The sequence below is a fragment of the Brachypodium distachyon genome, chromosome 1, assembly GCF_000005505.3.
Source record: "Brachypodium distachyon strain Bd21 chromosome 1, Brachypodium_distachyon_v3.0, whole genome shotgun sequence".
In the NCBI taxonomy this organism is placed as follows: Eukaryota; Viridiplantae; Streptophyta; class Magnoliopsida; order Poales; family Poaceae; genus Brachypodium; species Brachypodium distachyon.
The window spans coordinates 59,109,109-59,127,880 of record NC_016131.3 but is presented as its reverse complement, the minus strand read 5'-3'; the positions used below and the strand labels follow the sequence as shown (position 1 = coordinate 59,127,880).

Genomic DNA, 18,772 nt, shown 5'->3' with positions numbered 1-18,772 from the left:
GCAACACCACACACTTGCGCAGTAGTCCGCCGACCACAAGCGGTTTCGCAATCTTCCAATTCACAGCGGAACGACAGATTACGCTCGAAATTTCAGTAGATAAAAACACCCTATCGAAACGAATATGGTGTAGGTAAATTCTTGATCGAAACAAAGATGAATTATATACTTTCAGATGAATGCTTGGAGCAATTCAACAAAAGGTTCTGAATAAGCTAAAACGTGGTCTCCCTAACCCTAGGCGTACCCCTTGTATATATATAGGCGAGGGGCGGCCCAAACACATTGCAGACTCTGAATCAAACTCAAACTCAGACTCAGACACAAACTCACACTCAGACTCAAACTTAGACGTGTCGAGCTCGTCGTAGGCTGTCTTAGTGCGCCTCGTACTCGTACTCAACTTGTGGTGCAACCTGGGCATATCATCCTTGTCGTTGGCTATCCCTTGCACACAAGTCATTCTTCTTACTTGTATCCTTCATCTTCACTTGTGGTGCGCCTGCCTCCCTCTCCTCCCTCGCGCATATCTTGATATCAGCTCTTGAGGATCCGTGCTGTCATCATCCTCCCCTCCTTCGAGAGGCGTTGTCCTCAACGCTGAAAGGTCTTCTCCAGCGGGTGGCGTCAGATCAGCAACATCGCCACACTGTGTCTTCAAGCCTCGCCAGCCTGCCACACCACGTCCTCCCTCTCGGCTAGCTTGACTTGTCCTTGGCGCCACTTCCGTTGTCGGCGCCACCGACCTGATTGAGACATAAAGCATCCTCCGAATGCAATGAAGCACACCTAGCATATCACCCGGAACAAACAGGGCAAATTCATGTACGATAAGAGTCCAAATAAACTGAGTACACCCGTATGTGCAATATGTTGAAAACCAATGTCTCTCTCTTTTTTTTAATCCTTTCCTTGTTGTCCACGTGAAGCCAAGCAATCCACCATCCAACTTCACGTTAACGCACAAATCTCCTCTTGCCTTTTTTTTTCTCGTAGCAATCTGGCCCCACCTGACCACACCATCACGTGATGTCTCCTCTCTTTTTTTCTGACCAACCAATCAACTCGCCGGCTGACTGCAGAAACTCCAAATCGCCGAGATGCAAAACGTGCCACCTCGCCGACTTGCCACCAACAATTCCTTGTCTCGCCGAGTAAACCTAGAAATTTGATACCAAGATGATAAGGGATGATCCGATCTTCTCAGAGAGCAATGTGGATAACTTGTATGATTCTACAAATCTTCCCGCTATTCACCTGTCGCTGCACGACGAACTTGCAACCCAATGGAAATTCGCAACACCACACACTTGCGCGTCAGTCCGCCGAGTAAACCTGGAGCTCTGATACCAAGATGATAAGGGGTGGCCCTATCTTCTCAGAGAGCAACGTGGATAACTTGTATGATTCTACAAATCTTCCGGCTATTCACTCGTCGACGTACGACGAAATTGCAACCCAATGGAAATTCGCAACACCACACACTTGCGCAGTAATCTGCCGACCACAAGCGGTTTCGCAATCTTCCAATTCCCAGCGGAACGAGAGATTACGCTCGAACTTTCAGTAGATAAAACACCCTATCGAAACGAATATGGTGTATGTAAAATTCCTGATCGAAACAAAGAGCCGTTATATACTTCCAGATGGATGCTTGGAGAAATTCAACAAAAGGTTTTGAATAAGCTAAAACGTGGTCTTCTAACCCTAGACGTACCCCTTGTATATATAGGTGAGGGGCAGCCCAAACACATTACAGACTCAGACTCAAACTCAAACTCAGACTTAGATTCAAACTCAGACTCGACTCATACTGGATTCCGACTCAAACTAGAATTCGACTCAAATATGGACTCATAGATCCAGGCACCCCTTAGACGTGTCGAGCTCGTCGTAGGCTGTCTTAGTGCGCCTCATACTCGTACTCAACTTGTTGTGCAACCTGGGCATATCATCCTTGTCGTTGGCTATCCCTTGCACACAAGTCATTCTTCTTACTTGTATCCTTCATCTTCACTTGTGGTGCGCCTGCCTCCCTCTCTTCCCCCCGCGCATATCTTGATGTTGGATATCAGCTCTTGAGGATCCGTGCCCTCATCAGGAGAGGCACGAGAGAGATGGCAGAGGACTCGAGATAAGGGAATAGACGTGGGAAGTGGGGCCCATGCAAGCAACGCGTCAATGAATTTGTCAATGCTGCGCGGCGTCGCTAGAGAGAGTTTCTGGAATCATTCGCTTAGTCTCAATTCTCAACGGTCCCTTCCCTCTTGTCGCAGCACGGGGCTTTGACACCGGGGTGTGCGAGCACCCCCTTTTTGGTTCGACAGAGGGCAATGGGGATCGCTCCGGCGATCGCCGGCGGGGCCAATGGCGTAGCCTGCAAACACACTACAGACACATGCTCACACGTTTTACCCAGGTTCGGGCCACCCGGAGGTGTAAAATCCTACGTCCTGCTTGTCTGAGCTTGTATTATCAAAAGATTGGGTGTTTACAAGTTGCCGGGGGAGGGTCCCCGGGTGCTCTCTTTTTGGCTAAGTGCTCCTTGCTATTCTGGGTTACTGCACTACCAGTTGGTCAGCGAACCAACTAGTCAATCATGCAACTATCCAACCGAACGAACCCCTTTGACCGCTGGCGGGGGTCCTCCTTTTATAGCCAAGGGGATACCACAGGTGCCACAGTGCATGGATTACAAGTGGCGAGCAGAGAGCTCGGGCAGCTCCTCCTCGGTGTGCTGGCATACGTGCAAGAACACTAGCCTTGTAGCTAGGGGTCTAAGGCCTAAACACTAGCACTGGGCAGCCACTGTTTGCCTGATTAGACGGGTAACCCCTCTCCTGTCGACTCATTAAATGCGTCTTGCGCTACAATCCTCGTCCTGGCGACCCTGCACACTGGGCGCCTGCCGCGTGCCCACGTGGCGCTGCTGCACTGTTTGCTCGGCCCCGCCCTCGTGGCGGAACCCTGCGCCCGGGAGCGGCCCTCCCGACAAGCACCTTCCCGGGAGGTGCCCGGGCGGGAACTCTCCCCCGAAGCCCCGCTAGCCCTGCCGGGCTGGTAGCTTGCCGGGCATCTTGCACGTTGCCGCCCGGGGTGCGATCCTCCCAGGGACCAAGCGATGCGACCCACACGTCATGCAACGGTGGCACCCCGGGTGCCACTGGTGCAACAGTAGCCCCCGGGCGTGGGCCGGCAACACCTGTTCCCGGGCAAACCCTTCCCTGGCCGGTTGCCGGGCTACGCCCCAACCGACGCGTGGGTCCCGATCCGTCTCGGGCCCGTGTCTCTTCATCTTCCAGTGACCCCGCCGTTGCAGGCGGAGGGGTGGGTGCGAGATTTCCGCCGTAACCTCCTCCTTAAACAGGGAAGTTAAGGCGACTTACCGCATTATCCCATGATCTGTAGTTATCCCAGCGCACCCGATGGGTGCGGAAATGGCCGTTACCTCACGGCGGAGAGTTATAAAGCTTCACTGCTACGCCGGGGGGCAAACACTTAGCCTCCCAGCCCTCTTCTTCCACCTTTTCGCCGGGGGGCAAACCTTTTAGCCAATCTCCCACCCACGCTCTCATGGGTCCCCCCACCACCAGGAAAGGGAAGGAGGCGAAGCCCTCGAAGGGCAAGAGCGCGGCGGCCACCAAGGCCGCCGAAGAGAAAGAGCTGAAGAAGCAAGAGATGCGGGCCATGCTTGCCTTCTTCCGACCCGGCTACAACGGCGAGGCGGCGGGCAAGCTCCAGTACGTCGTTGCCTCGGACTTCAACGAGCACGGGAAGACCCTGATCTTCCCCGCCGGCGCCGTCGTCCAGTCCACCGACTTCCGGGTGTTCGGGCGCTTCATCCTCACAGGATTGGTGCTGCCGTTCTCCCTGTTCCTCCATGCGCTCATGGAGTCGTACCAGCTGCGGGTGGCGTAGCTCCACCCCATGTCCCTCTACCTCCTTGCCATCTTCCAATTCCTCTGTGAGGGATTCGTCGGAGTAATGCCGTCGGTGTTGTTGTTCAGGCACTACTTCTACCCCCGCATCGAGAACAAGAAAGCGATGTCGTCAGGGGTGGTGTTCCGCGCCCGCGACCGGATGAAGTCCAAGTTCATCGTCCGGTCGGAGAAGAAGATCGAGAAGGAAGGGCGGGGCGACTGGTGTTGGGTCCGAGTGGACGAACCCGAGGAGTTCATCTTTCCGCCCACCGAGTTGCCGGTGGAGGCTCCTAGCTGGCGGGACCGGTACCACCGCGACGCCGACCTCCTCCCCATCGTGGAGAAGATCAAGGCCCTTCGGCTGGACGGGCTCTCCGATCTTGACGTGACCCGGGTCTTCATCACCCGGCGCACCGTGCCGCTTCAGCGGCGTTCCCTCCCCGCGTGGGCGTAAACTGGGGCCGGAAACAGGACGCGCCTCCGCAAATATCTCACCATGCTTGGCCCTTTTTCTTTACGTTTGTTTCAGAGAGATGAAATTGCGTAGCGATTTCGGCCGAATGTTTGCATATGACTTTGTAAATTGAATCAAATTTATGTGAAATAGCACTGATATTTGTGTTTTGTATACCATTTATGAAATTGCAAGGTGTTGTGATGGATTCTCAAGTTGATGCAATGGATGATGAAATGAGCCATTGAAAATATAGCCGGTACAGTAAAGACTCTGTTAATTTAAATATAATATTATAGTTTACTCAAATAATTTATTGCGAATAAAATAACACATTTTTATTACAGTTATATGCGTTTCAAATATACGATTTAAAATCAACTCATTTGAAACATTTAAGTTTACAAAATTAATTGAAAGATAGGAATATAATATAGACAAGTGAATTATAAGGGATGAGATTTGAGAAATCTGCCGAAGAGATTTGAGATCTGGGGAGGGTATATAGGATAGGGGATTACATTTGGGGATGAGATATAGGAAATCTGTTGGGCCGTGTGTTTGGCCAGCGAACCGGTAAGTGGACGCACATGGGTAGGGTGGTGGGAAGTGAACGAATTCAGCCCAAAACCGAGCAAGAGGGGTCGGAATTTGGTTAGGCCACTCGGTAGTGTATATCATACCGATTGGAATTGGAGGAGAATTTCGAGGGCAGATTCCTAAGGTTGTGTTTGTTTGAGCTGGAGCTCCACAGCTGCAGCTTCCAAAATCAGCTGTGGCTGCCAGCTGCAGCTGGAAGATTGGAGCTGTCTGATGCCTGTTTGTTTGGATGGCTGGTCCGGCTGCAGCTGCAACTGAAATGTGCTGAAATGACCTGAATGACCCTATAAATGCTGATTGTGCCGTTTTAACAGTATTTGGCTGCATATTACCAACGTTGCACTGGATTTGACAGGTTTTACACTATTTATATACAAATGAAGATACATGTCAATAAATTTTAACTCATTCAGATTTATCCTCGCTTGCACTTTCCCTGGAGGAAGTGTTGGCATTTCACACAGGTTTGGGAGTCTTCATCTAAACAAGTATACACCAACACGAAATAGGGGAGCATTTGGACAAAATCAGTACTCAGCATCAATTTGTTTTAGAGAATGCCACCCAATTTCACAGGATCTACACATCACAAAGAATACACTAGCAGTAGCAACAATACACAATCAGCACTCAGTAGCAATTTCAGAGAATTTACATCACCAATTTGCTGGACATGAGAGAAACAAAAAAGAACAGAAAGAAGAGGGAGCAGAGCAGAGCAGTGCGTGCGTGCTTCGCGGCTGGTGAAGGTCGAGCGGCGGCGGCCAGAGGAGGGGAGGGGAGTGGAGGCGGCCCAAGTAAGGGACAACGGGGGTGGCGGGGCCGGGGGCGGCGTCCGACGGAAGAGGAGGGGAGAGGAGATCCGGCGGTGCCGGTGGAAGAGGAGTCGGCGGGATCCGGAGGAGCAGGGGCTGGAGGCATCAGGGCCGGAGGAGCAGGGGCGGGGGGGGGGGGGGGGCTCGTGGCCGGCAAAGCAGGGGTTGGGGCATCGGGGCCGGCCGGAACTGGGCCATCGGTGCCGGCGGGAGCTAGGGGCTCGGGATCCGGAGAACAGGGGAGGGGGGCTCCGACTTCAGGGCCGGAAGAGAGAAGCCTTGCGGACGGAGGTCGTCCGACGACGCCGGTGAGGGGAGATCCACCGGAGGCGGCGCTGATGAGGTGACGGCGCCAATTCGCCACACGCGAGACTGCGAGAGGCTTTTGACGGGCTCTCTGTTCGGGATGTGGCCGGGCGAGAGGAAAATACAAGCGAACCGTTTTGTGGCATTTGGTACGTAATATGTGAATTGGTGGGAGGGTATTTCGGTCATTGGGACGATTTTGGAGCCACAGCTGCTGCAGGAAGCACCTATTTTCCAGCTTCCACATCGCTGTGTATTGGGATGGAACGCTCCATAGGAGAGGCTACTAGACGAAAATCTCTTGTTTGTTTGGTCTTCGGATTCCACTTGATAGAAGTTGGAGAGGCTTCTACAATCCTAAACAAACGGCCCCGTAAGAATTGAAGTTCTCCAATTCCAATTCCGAATTCTGGGACTGAATTCTTACATCCAAACGGGCTGTTGGAGTTACTCTTAAAACAGCCCGATCCGCCCAAACTACAAACAAGTCCACCCTCCTGGAGATGCTCTAAGAAAGAGCCCAGCCCAACTCATTTCTCCTCCTAACCCCTTCCTCGACCTTCATTTCCCGGCGAGATACCCGTTCCGAGCGACGCCTTGCCCGATCCGATCCCAACGCCCACCGTCACCGGTGGCAGATCTGGATCGGAGCCCGCTCCGGCTATCCCCGAAGCCCACCTCTGATTTCCCCGCCGCCGAGATGGAGGCTTCCACAGCCGCGGTAGTGTACGACGGGCAGAAGCAGAGGTTCGACCTCGGGGTCTTCGTCGGCGACCTCCCGCTCGACGACGACGTGGCCAGGTCCGACCATGAACTCGATCTCCCCTTTGTCTGATCCCTTTGCCTCCTTTATCTTTTGCGCTTAAATTCACGTGCTGTTGTGTCTTGTTGCTTGGTTTAGCAGTGATAATGAGTCGCTGGACGGGCTGCAGCAGGAGCTCGAGGACTGCAAGAACGACGAGGTGCTGCTTCTTGCTTTACAGCTCATTTACTAGCATCTTACCAAGGCCGTAAAAGCTACTAGGTTTCTTTCATTTTGCCGTGGAGCTATCTGTTTTGCAAGTGCCCGGTGAACGTCTTGTTTCTGGATTTTGTTAGCTCGCTGGAACATTTCAGAACCGCTCTATCATCCTTGGGTGATCTCTGATGTTTTATTCCTGGATGCGTGCAGGAAGTGGCAAACATCCTGGCTAATGGCATCAAACTTCGTGATTACACAAAAGGTGTTGAGAATAGCATACGCCAAGTTGAGCTGGATTCTATACAGGTAATTACTTGTGCTACTATTTTTGTTACTCCATTATAAGATTGGTCGCCTCAGCTGCTCAAGGCGTCATTGTTCCACTGGTCTAGAACATATCTTAATAGGAGTCTACAATTTGAACCTGATGCTTGGAGTAACACACTCAATACATGCTATGTCAATGCTTTACTAGGGAATAAAAGAGTTCATTAAAGTGTTTCTACATATAGCTAGTTAGTTTGTATATTTTATGTTGAATCATCCAAAAATATGTGGAAAACGTGGACTTATGATGTCTTTTCCTCTGTTGCTGACATATAAATTACCAGTAACTGTGATATCTGTCTTATGCAATGCTGTCTTCTCTTTTCTTTTTGTAGGATTACATTACAGAAAGTGAAAACCTAGTATTGCTGCATGATCAGATTTGTGATTGTGATAATATTTTGTCACAAATGGAAACTGTCCTGACTGGATTCCAGGTGATTGCATATTCACATCTGTTTTGACAGAACTACTTGTGACATTCCTTGACGTACTTGGATACCTGAAATGGGTAACTGATTTACTCGTCATTTTGCCGTCAACCTTTGGTGCTACTATTATTCTAAGAAATTATATTTTTATTTTTATTTTTTTTACTGTAAGAAAGATGCTGCTTATTGTTAACTACCTGAAAGTCGAGGACCAATACATCTCTGCATTTCCAAGACGTCTTTTTGCAATGCATAGTGTGAATGAAACCAGGCATGCTTGGAAGTTTGAAGTTTTGTATACTGTAATATATGCTTAATTCAAGTGTTTTACTTTCTATTTATGTGATCCATGCTACAATTTCCATGATCATATTTGACTGGATCCCTTTCTTTAGAGTTATTAGTCATTCAATATTTATCATTAATTAGATCTTCATGCCCCACAGTATTTGTCAGGCCAAAATCTCCACACAGGCACAAACACCACCCCCCTCCCCCCCTGTCCTGTTTTGTTTATACATGTAGTTTTATAGCTTTAAATGATAGTTTTTTTTGTAAGATGTTTCAACGGTAGTTAACCAGTTCTACTAAGTCATATTGCAACTCCTTTGACTTCTGTGGTAGACAGAAATCGGTTCTATAAGTTCAGAGATAAAGGTGCTTCAGGAGAAATCTATGGATATGGGATTAAAGTTGAAAAATCGGAAGGTTTGGTTCATCTCATTCCTTTATCTTTTATGTTATACCCATATAGCCATATGTTTGACGTTTGGTTAATTATTTCTCACATCTGCGTTATAATCAGATAAGATAATACTGACACATTCAATGGATTAGTCCTTATCTAAGTTCGAAGTGCTATTTTTTCTTATCTTAGTTGGATAACATAGCCTCCATTCCTTAACATACTTTTCAACATTAGTTAACTGGTTCATGTCGGAATTAATTCACGGTATCCCCACTTCTGCATTATAACTAGACATGATAATGCTTGTATTCTCTCTTTTTTTCGTCTCTAAATTACCTATAATGATTTACCCTTTGGAAAGAAATGCAGGCTGCAGAGTCTAAACTGTCAAAATTTGTTGAGGATATAATAGTCCCTCCAAGAATGATTGATATAATTGTTGATGGAGAGGTCAGTACTTTCATTCTATCTTCATGCCAACCTTTTGACATTATTACTGTATCTATACAATCTCCATTTGCTTCGGCCACTCCTTTCTAGACTTGGGGTATGCTTGCTTTGTTGCCAAAATGTGCTCTACTAAATTGTTTTTGTTATGACAGAAGAATTGGCCTTTGTTTGGATGGTTGCCATGGCATTGTTTCTTTGCCCACTCTTGTTCATTTTTCTTACCAAAATTGGCCAACTCGTGGGCAATGGCTAGCCAAATTTTTGGTAGGATAATATTGGGATCCAACCAAACACACCCATGCAACATGTGTTTACTCCTTTCTGAACTTAGTATGCTATTTGTTAACATCCATGTACACAGCCTTCTGCTATTTGTGGTACTTTGTGTAATTATATAATTTCTTCTAATCATATATTTAATCAGCATTTATATCCTGTCTTAGGTGATATATTCATTTTGACGATATGTTCTCTTTTGTTGCATATATTAATTATTTTCAATCTGTGGGTGCTATTTTTTCTCCTACGTTTGATTTTATGGTTGGGCATATCACATATGTCACAAGGATTTACTATATTACTGATGGATGACTGATAATGACTTATTCCAACAATGGCACAGGTTAATGATGAATACATGAGAACACTAGATATCCTAAGTAAAAAGATCAAATTCATTGAAGCTGATTCCATGGTTAAATCATCAAAAGCTCTAAAGGATGTTCAACCTGAGGTTGAGAGACTTAGGCAGAAAGCAGTATCAAAGGTTTGATTTTTTTTTACTTTTTTTTTACATATAATGTAATCTTTCAAGAAAGTGAAGAGATCAACTTCATGTATATTTATCATGTGTTTCATCTTCATATGTGCTTATTTGGTATTAAACAGTATGTATTCTGTGGTGTTTAATGTGTGTATTTATGTTCTGTCAGGCCCCATGCCTGTGTGCTTACAGAATTAACTTGAGAATTGGGTACTGTGGTGCAAGAGGAAGTATCTGGTTGATACTAGTTTACAATGAAAACTTCATAGAAACTACCTTTTAATAGTTTTCATATATTCTAAAATATTACATCACATTGGAAGAGCGGTGTTCTATGAGCACGTAAATTTTCACGTTCAAACTCACAACCAATTAGGAGAGGCACGAGTGAAACAAATTCAGCAATAGATTGTAGCGTAGCGTCTACTGGTTGCCACTATTCATTGCGGAATTTGTTTCTCCGTACCTCCAAATGAATTTGATTTGGACTTGAAATTTTACATGTTTATAGTACACGTCATCAACTTACTGTATTTATTTTTAGAATTCTTGACAACTTTTTAGCATGGTTTCTTTGTGGTTGAGAATTTTTGAAACCTTTCTACCTTATGGTGGTTTCCACTGCATATTTTGTCGTGCTACAATTACACAGATTGAGGAGTTGAGGGTTTATATTTTCTTAGAGCACATCTTTTTCATTAAGAGGAGAAGCAAAGTAGGTACAAAAGTTTGGCAAAAGGATGCCCATATCACGGACACATGCAACACACACTCTAGCTACTCAGGGCGGTCACACAACGTCAAGGGTTTCCGGTAGAACTTAATTATATTAGTACAAAGAGGGGTTATATCTTATATGCTATTCATCATTTGCCTTCATGCTATTGTTGTACTTGATAAGGTTGAGGGTATAAAAAATGCTGCAACTATGTCGATTACCATTTGAGACTGGTGTTGTCAGCCATGACCACTATACTAGCAATACTGATTGATACTTTGACACAAAATAAGGAATAAAGGTGATCTTTGTTAGCTTTGTTTAATTTCACTAATATAGTAGCTATGAGTAAACCTACCTGCAAGCAAGAAATGCATCCTCCCTTCTTTCTTGCTCACCTTTTTGTTTGTTTCTAGCCAATCTAACACCATAAAGCTACAATAGAGTTCTATTACTTATGCACTCATAGTTTTCTTGCAGATTTTCGAATTTGTTATCCAAAAGTTCTATGCCTTGAGAAAACCAAAAACAAACATTCAGATTCTACAACAAAGTGTCCTTAAATACAAGTATGTCAACTCTGCCTTGATATTTCTTTTCTACTTTTACCCCCTGTTTGTAGAATGAATTCACTGTTTACATTTTAATGTGCTAGATGTGAAATTGTTTTATGCCAGATTATGTACTTTATAATCCTCGCCAATTGAAATACATGATTCATGATTTTTTGGCATAAAATGCTACTGACATTTAGCAAACATGATAGTTGCCATACTTTGATTAACTATTGCAAGTACCTATTTCATGGCCTTTTTTTCTCACACACAAAACGGTGTGTCATTTTCATTAAGGTGCTAAGATAGCGCAATTACAAGAAGGAAATTGTCGTGGGCATACATCCCTATGGGGGGATCCCTAGGTATCCAAATAAGGGATAATATCCCATTAGGATCTTATAAATTAGTTAGGCAATAGATTAAGATAGGAATATTAAAATACGACTTGTTAGGAAAGTAGAGATCAGTTTCTTGGATGTCAAGTCGAGTCTTCCCTATAAAAGGGCCCCCTGTAATCGTTATGAGGCAAGTCAAGAATAAACCAATCTAGTTATCCACCCCTGCACTTGAGGTGCGGCTACCTTCATCGAGCTGTCGTGCTTCTGGGGTCGAGGGCCAACCTGTAGAGGCCCTAAAGCCATTATCCCCAATGTTCAAGATTGAAGCTACATGCGACAGGATTCAAGCCGCGCTGGACAAACTGCACCAACGTCCTCGTGTGGGTGGAGCAACTGAAAGCAGCCACGCCAACAACCATACCCCCAATAGCTGCAGCGCCGAGGGTCTTGTCTCCTTCGCCATTGCCTTCACCTCCGCTGCTGGTTTCATCGTTGCTTCCCCTAAAGTTCTTGTCCTTCCCTCCAGGGGTGAGAACCCTTTCTCTTTTCCTCGCGAAAGCCCTAGTTCATAACATTTGGTACCAAAGGAGGTATGTGTTACTCTGCCATTGATGGCTCGTACCATTGGTTCCACTGACTAGGCGCATTGTGCGCGGCCTGGCACGGGGCATTGGCAGTGCTATGCGGCGAGGCGCGTCATAGCAGCGCTGCTTGCATGACCCCATCAACTGGTAAGATCTTAAGGATGAGATCGAGAATCACATACATGGGCTCTTCCAAATGAGGGCCGCACCTGCTACCGCACGCTGTCTGCATTCGGAGACGGCGGTGCAGCAAGAAGTGATTGCGACACTTTTGCTGGCTTTCCTCAACTAAGGTCCTCCCTACTCAGCTATCATGGGCTTGGGCTGAACAACCATCTCCAGCCCATAGGCAAGTATGGGCGTCCTTATCCTAGTAATCAAGGCTGTCAAGTCTGAGTGGTATTCCTGTTGACGGGGAAAGCCTGCTATACAGGTCCTTGAGGTTTAAGCTATTGAACTTTGATAGATATGGAGTAATATATAAGAACAGTTATTCCACCTTGGCTCTTGGGGTGAGACCCCTCCCTATTTCTCGTCCTAAACCCTAGTTTGTAGCACTGCATTTATGCGCGTTGCTATGGAATCACCAAGAAAAGAAACTTTACAGAACAGATAGACTATGGACCATTGCCATCAAAGCCTGACAATTGACTTTAGTGGATTTGAACTATGGACCCAACCTCATGGAGATTGGAGAGCAGAGGTAGCAGCAAGAGATTGGAGAGAGGGAGTATTATATTTTTTGCTTCTCCTACTTGTGGGTTTGCCTGGCCCAACTTGCTAGGGGTGAGAAGAGAAGGGTTTTAGTAAAGTGAAAGGACAACCACCAACTCCAAACTTTATAAGTAGGAAAGATTACTGTTGTTATTGTTTGTTGTCTTATGTGTTACATCTGTGTGTTATTCACTTGTTCTTTCTGAGTGTATGATCTCACTTTTTTTGCTTTGTCCTCTCCACTGTAGATACATAATAATTTTCCTTAAAGAGCATGCTAAGGAGATACATGCAGAAGTTCGCACAGCTTACATTGATACCATGAATAAGGTGAGTGTTACAGTGAATGTGATCTGAATAGGTACCAAACTGTCGATAAAATACCCTGGGTAGAGTTTTTGGCTTAGCAGTACATTTTACCCCTCTGTTTCAATATAACTGTCCTGGGCTTTGGGAGTCTCCCTATGTGTCATTACATTTCTTCTACCTATGTATGTACTGTATACCCCCTTCTTACAAAATTTTGCACGGATTGTGCAAGACTGCTTGCATATTTGATGTGGCTCATATATTATTTGGTCAACACAAGCAAATATAGCCCTAGAAGGCCATGTATTTCTTTGAAATCTTACATTAAACTATAATTTTGATGACATTCTACTATCTTTTCCAATTTTCAGGTGCTGAGTGCACATTTTCGTGCTTACATACAAGCTTTAGAGAAATTACAGCTGGATATAGCAACCTCCACCGACTTACTTGGAGTTGAAACTAGAACTACAGGCTACCTTTTCTCAATTGGAAAAGAGCCTCTGAAGGCCCGTTCTTCAGTGTTTGCTCTGGGTGAAAGAATAAACATCTTAAAGGTAACTAACTAATGACACAGTGGCACTTCATCATCAGGATGATGGAGTGCGATTCATGAAGTTATCAACCTGTTCATGATTTTGAAATGACTCGACCAATACATGGGAGCTAGACTGGGACGTGTGAGCTACAGGGTTCTATAGGAACTAAAGCAACACCAACAAGCTGTTTGGATTATGACCAAAACAAGCCACAGAAAGCCTAGCATGCAGCATGGGCTCAGCCCATTGATTGATTCATAACCGGAAGTATGGTCACCCCTCAGCCACATAATAAGTATGGCTAATTTTGAGACAAGTTTCCAAAGAAATTTGAGGATATGCTTTTTCTCTGCAATGTACACTTGAGAATTCTAGTCAATTATCAATGAAGTTCCCTTGAGATGTTTGATCTCGTTTGCAAATTTAATAAAGCCAAAAGTCTTGGTTATTTAAACTCGCTCAGTTCCTCTACTAGAACAGTGCCCATACTTTGCTACGGAATCGTCAAGAAAAGAAAGTCTACAGAATAGATAGACTATGGACCAATGCCGTTAAAGCCTGACAATCATCATGGAGATTGGAGAGCAGAGGTAGCAGGAAGAGATTGGAGAGAGGGATTGTTTTTTTTTTTGCTTCTCCTACTCGTGGGTTTGCATGGCCCAACTTGCTAAGAGTGAGAAGAGAAGGGTTGTAATAAAGTGAACGGACAACCACAAACTCCAAACTTTATAAGTAGGAGTAGCCATTAGCTACTGCCATAAAATAACTGTTCATGAATATATGGTAATTAATTTTGAACTTTGAACTCCATTTTGTTGCTGAATGATTAATATACCCTATCAAGTACCAACCACAATGGTGTAATTTCTTTTTGTCCTGTGCCTTTGGTATATCAGGATATTGATCAGCCTGCATTGATACCTCATATAGCTGAAGCCAAGTCACAGAAGTACCCATATGAAGTTCTTTTCAGAAGCTTACAAAAACTTCTGATTGATACAGCTACTTCAGAGTAAGATAGTGGTGTCCTTTCTATTTTTGATATTCATATAATGAACAAGTGCCAGGATGATGATATACCAACTAACTGCAGGTACCTTTTCTCTGATGATTTCTTTGGCGAAGAATCCTTATTCCAAGATATATTTGCTGGTTTGTTCCATCCTGTATTTTACATTTCCTGTTTATTTGTCAAATCTTTTTATATCTTGTGCAGTAATCTTCTTGGGGAAATATCTAATGTTAAAACATCTTTCGGCTATAGCATGTAAAGTTGCAAACTCTCACGTATGTCACTGGATGAGATTTAAATAGGTCTCAGACTTTGCGGGATATGATGGGACCCTTCATAATTGATTTTTGTGAGAGTTATTTGTGTAACATCTGTGCATTAAATCCATGTGGCCACACGGTTACATTCCATTGTATCTGATCCATCCAAAGATTCAAACAACCCAGGTGACCAGTTGTCATTTTAGCACCCAAAGATCAATTTTCACTAAAAACAAAGTCCCCCCTGTCTGCTTTGCTGTTATTCATTTCGTATAGCAATTGAAATATCAGCATAAGAATACAAGTGCATGTTTTTAATTAGACAAAAACTGCTAGTCATGCATTTATTGGTTGCTTGTACTTGGTCTTCACAGCGAAGTTAGTATTTGCTCAATGAAATGGAAGCCTGCTTCCATGCTAGTGCACATTGAAATTTTGTTCTGAAGTTTACTCTTGGTGTAGACCTTCAGCAGACTGCTGTAAAGCTTGTCCATTTAAATTTTATCCTAAAGTTCATTCTTGGTATAGATCTTTTGCAGTAAAGCCTGTACTTCTAAGTCTTATTCTAAAGTTCACTCTTGGTATATATCTTTTTGCAGTAAAGCCATTTTAGTAGTGCGTGTGATAACGTTCATAGTTTATAAAGATGATATATACTTTGAGTTACTCCAACAACCACAGTATCTTCTACTCTATTTTCTCATTTAATTTAATTTTACTTAAAAGTTACTAATTGTATTATTGGGTCAAACTTGACCGGTATATGCATTTGCTATTCCTATACTCTGACTGGAAACAGTCAATGCATAACATGATAGAACTAGAAGTTACACAAATGCATCAAACAAAATAGAAAAATAGTGAAACAGCACATATTTTGGTTCCATATTTCATGGTTCTAACAAATATATGTTCATAGTTTCTTTTCTTATCCTCATCATGATATAGTGCCACTGTGTGGGTGAAATTGGCTTCAGCGTTACCATCTTTGTTATAATTATGGTGGAGAGTCTTACGATATGATCCACCAACGTCATGGCTTAGTACTTAATGCAATGCTTTGGATTAGTTTACTTAATTGTTTATGTGCATCTTGGTATAGCACATCTGAACGGACCACTAACTCAGTGTATAGTCTTGATATAGTACACTTGATATTCGGATGTGATGCCTATATTAATTTCAATCATATGCAATGCTCACGATTTTTCATATAATCATATTCTGCTTTATTAAATATATCACCATGCTTACCAAGAGATGCTACTAGTGTCATGATTGGAAAGTATATTGTTTCATTTAGGGCCAATTCAAGTTGTTGACGAGTATTTTAATGATGTACTTCTGAACTGCTACGACGCAATAGGAATAATGCTTATGATCCGGATAATTCATCAGCACCAGGTATTTTCTTTTACCTTATGGAGAAATAACTAGTGAAAAGTATTATTCCTAGTGTAGTCTTGTCGGAATAAAACCCAAGAAAACTTATTTTCTAAAAGTGGTTGCAGGTAGTGTAGAGGGATGGCCATCCCTGCAATTAACAGCGGTACTTTCCTAGTTTTTGTTCGTCGATGGTCTGGCGACTGGCAGGCATGAAGTGTTGACTTGCTTGATGCACCAACAGACTAGTTTTCAGTTTTCCTAGATCATCATCTTGAAGCTAAAATCAGTAGGATTCTGGCTGGTTTTCTCCAGAAACTGGCTAAAGTTAGCACTTTTTTCTTTTAGTTTTACATGTTTCTGAAAAATTATCTGATTCATTGATTTGTAAGAAAAGTATCTATAACTCTATGTACTTTGTTAGATTCTTTCAAGTAGTTCATAAATTGGTGCAACCTTGTGTAAATTGAATATGTGGCTAAGTGGGCTAACAGGACCCTGTAATTGTTACTGTTACAACCAGATATCTAAATGGAACTGATATTTTATGCAGCTTATAATGTTTAGGCGGCGAATTCCATGTTTGGACTCCTACCTGGACAAGGTTTGTTCTGACTTCCTTTGTTGCAACTTGAACTTTGAAATGAACTATCTATGGGAGTTATATTTCAGAAAACCCATGCTCAATGGCATGAAAATCTGCCTTAGTTCCATATCCAAATTTGGATTGAATCTTTTGACTTCATTTATGCACAATGGACAGGTTAATATGTCACTCTGGCCTCGCTTCAAGATGGTGTTTGATTTACATCTGAACAGCTTGCGGAATGCTAATATTAAGACTCTCTGGGAGGATGATGTGCACCCTCACTATGTCACTAGGAGATTTGCTGAATTTACAGCATCTCTTGTTCATCTCAATGTTGAATATGGGGATGGTCAGGTTAGATGATCAACCCAATGTGATAAGAAGACCCTTTTAATGCAGCCAGTGGAAATTTTAAAAGTTGGTTTCTAAATTTGCAGCTTGATCTTAATCTTGATCGATTACGGATGGCTATTGAAGACTTGCTAGTTAAGTTGGCCAAGATGTTCCCTAAACCAAAGTTGCAAACTGTTTTCCTGATAAACAATTATGATTTAACGATTGCCATATTGAAGGTGGGTGCCTTTGAGTTAATATCAGCTATTAGTTGTTTCCTTTTGGAAGTGCTTTTAATGTACAAAAATTCTACTTGCATTGCCTCATCCAAATTTATTCTGATCTTTCTTATACAGGAAGCTACCTCTGACGGTGGAAAAGCACAACTTCACTTTGAGGAGGTCCTTAAGAGCAACATTGCAATATATGTGGTATGCATTTGCAGTCTTATAGATGGAACGTAATTTCTTTCTGCCAGAGAAATACCACTCACAACATTTCTTGATTTTATTTGTGAAAATTTCCAGTGTAGAGTTCAAATAGACATCCACAATATAGTTTGGGTTTTCGCTTTTATGGCTGCACATCCACTGTTCATGACACGCTGAAAGACGTGTTTGGCCCGCAAAATAAGCAAGAGTTGACGGTCATTAGTGTCAAATTGCTGAGCAATTTCAATCTTGCTAACGAGCTAAGCAAAGCGAGGACTGCAGTTGCCGTCCGTATAAGTTCTGAACATGCCATATCTAGACTGATTTGCTGCATAAATATTTCTGCAGGAAGAATTGCTTCTGGAGCATTTCTGTGATTTGATCAAGTTCGTTAAAACACGTACATGTAAGTAGTGTTGCGCTACTACTTTGTGTATCTCTATATTTATTAACTATGACATCTCTTCTCCGCCTGAATTTTGTTAGCGGAAGACACAGGTGCAAGTTCAGACAAGACTAGCATCGTAGATGTCGAGCCTTTGGTGAAGGATTTCGCGAGCCGATGGAAGGCTGCAATTGAACTGATGCACAAAGATGTCATCACATCTTTCAGCAACTTTCTGTGTGGAATGGAGATCTTGAAAGCAGCTCTCACACAACTGCTGCTGTACTACACCAGGTTGACCGAGTGTGTCAAGAGGATCAATGGTGGCTCTGCCCTCAACAAGGACTTGGTCTCCATATCCTCCATCTTGTACGAAATCAAGAAATACTCCAGGACATTTTAGTTACTGCCATGTACACTAAGACGAGGGTTGTGGTTTATCCTCATGCTGTGATTGGAAGTATGGTTCGTCTTTTTCTCTGATGTGATTTTTTGGGTATGTTTCAAAGTTTGTAAGCTCGGAACCGCTTGTTTGTTTCTTCTGCTGCTACAGGTATACTGTAAGTTGTTAGCACGGTGGTATGTATCAAAGTTTCCTCAGTTACAATGTGATATTGCAATGATGGTCTCCTGTTATTCTAAGTCTGTTTTATAACGACCCCATGATCCACTAGTAAGTGGGCACGTGCCGCACGTTTTGGGACCTCGATTTTTTTATTCCAATTTGCGAAATATGGATGTATCTATGGTGTTAAAAAACTTCTAGATACATGTAATATTTTGATAATTAATATGGATCGGAGGGAGTATTTTGTATAACTTTTTTTTCTCGTTGAGCCATTTAAATAGGTGCCATTGCCTAACGACATAAGCTTGAGCGTGCAAAATACAATCCACGCATATTG

General features: G+C 43.6%; 1 protein-coding gene across 4 annotated transcripts; it reads left to right on the top strand.

Moving 5' to 3' along the window:
- Positions 1–6,386: 6,386 nt before the first annotated feature.
- Positions 6,387–18,509, top strand: LOC100829632 (vacuolar protein sorting-associated protein 52 A). 4 transcript variants are annotated; one of them, XM_010230196.3, is made up of 19 exons: positions 6,387–6,896; positions 6,997–7,057; positions 7,267–7,362; positions 7,719–7,820; positions 8,439–8,522; positions 8,872–8,952; positions 9,575–9,718; positions 10,914–11,002; positions 12,875–12,956; positions 13,307–13,492; positions 14,371–14,486; positions 14,568–14,626; positions 16,050–16,150; positions 16,683–16,733; positions 16,893–17,072; positions 17,156–17,290; positions 17,408–17,482; positions 17,831–17,888; positions 17,969–18,509. In XM_010230196.3, the coding sequence occupies exons 1-19, from the start codon at positions 6,796–6,798 to the stop codon at positions 18,268–18,270; spliced, it is 2,103 nt and encodes a 700-aa protein (XP_010228498.1). In that variant the 5' UTR covers positions 6,387–6,795; the 3' UTR covers positions 18,271–18,509. The 4 variants fall into 4 exon arrangements, with proteins under 4 accessions (XP_010228498.1, XP_003557717.1, XP_014752264.1 ...); XM_003557669.4 differs by having other exon boundaries at positions 6,388–6,896; positions 7,000–7,057; XM_014896778.1 differs by lacking the exons at positions 6,387–6,896; positions 6,997–7,057; positions 7,267–7,362 and having other exon boundaries at positions 8,443–8,522.
- Positions 18,510–18,772: the final 263 nt, after the last annotated feature.

Coding starts and splice junctions, on each gene's coding strand:
- LOC100829632 (XM_010230196.3), top strand. CDS start 6,796: ATGGAGGCTTCCACAGCCGCGGTAGTGTACGACGGGCAGAAGCAGAGG. Junction 13,493..14,370: donor AAAGAATAAACATCTTAAAG/GTAACTAACTAA, acceptor TTGGTATATCAG/GATATTGATCAGCCTGCATT. Junction 16,734..16,892: donor TGGACTCCTACCTGGACAAG/GTTTGTTCTGAC, acceptor CACAATGGACAG/GTTAATATGTCACTCTGGCC.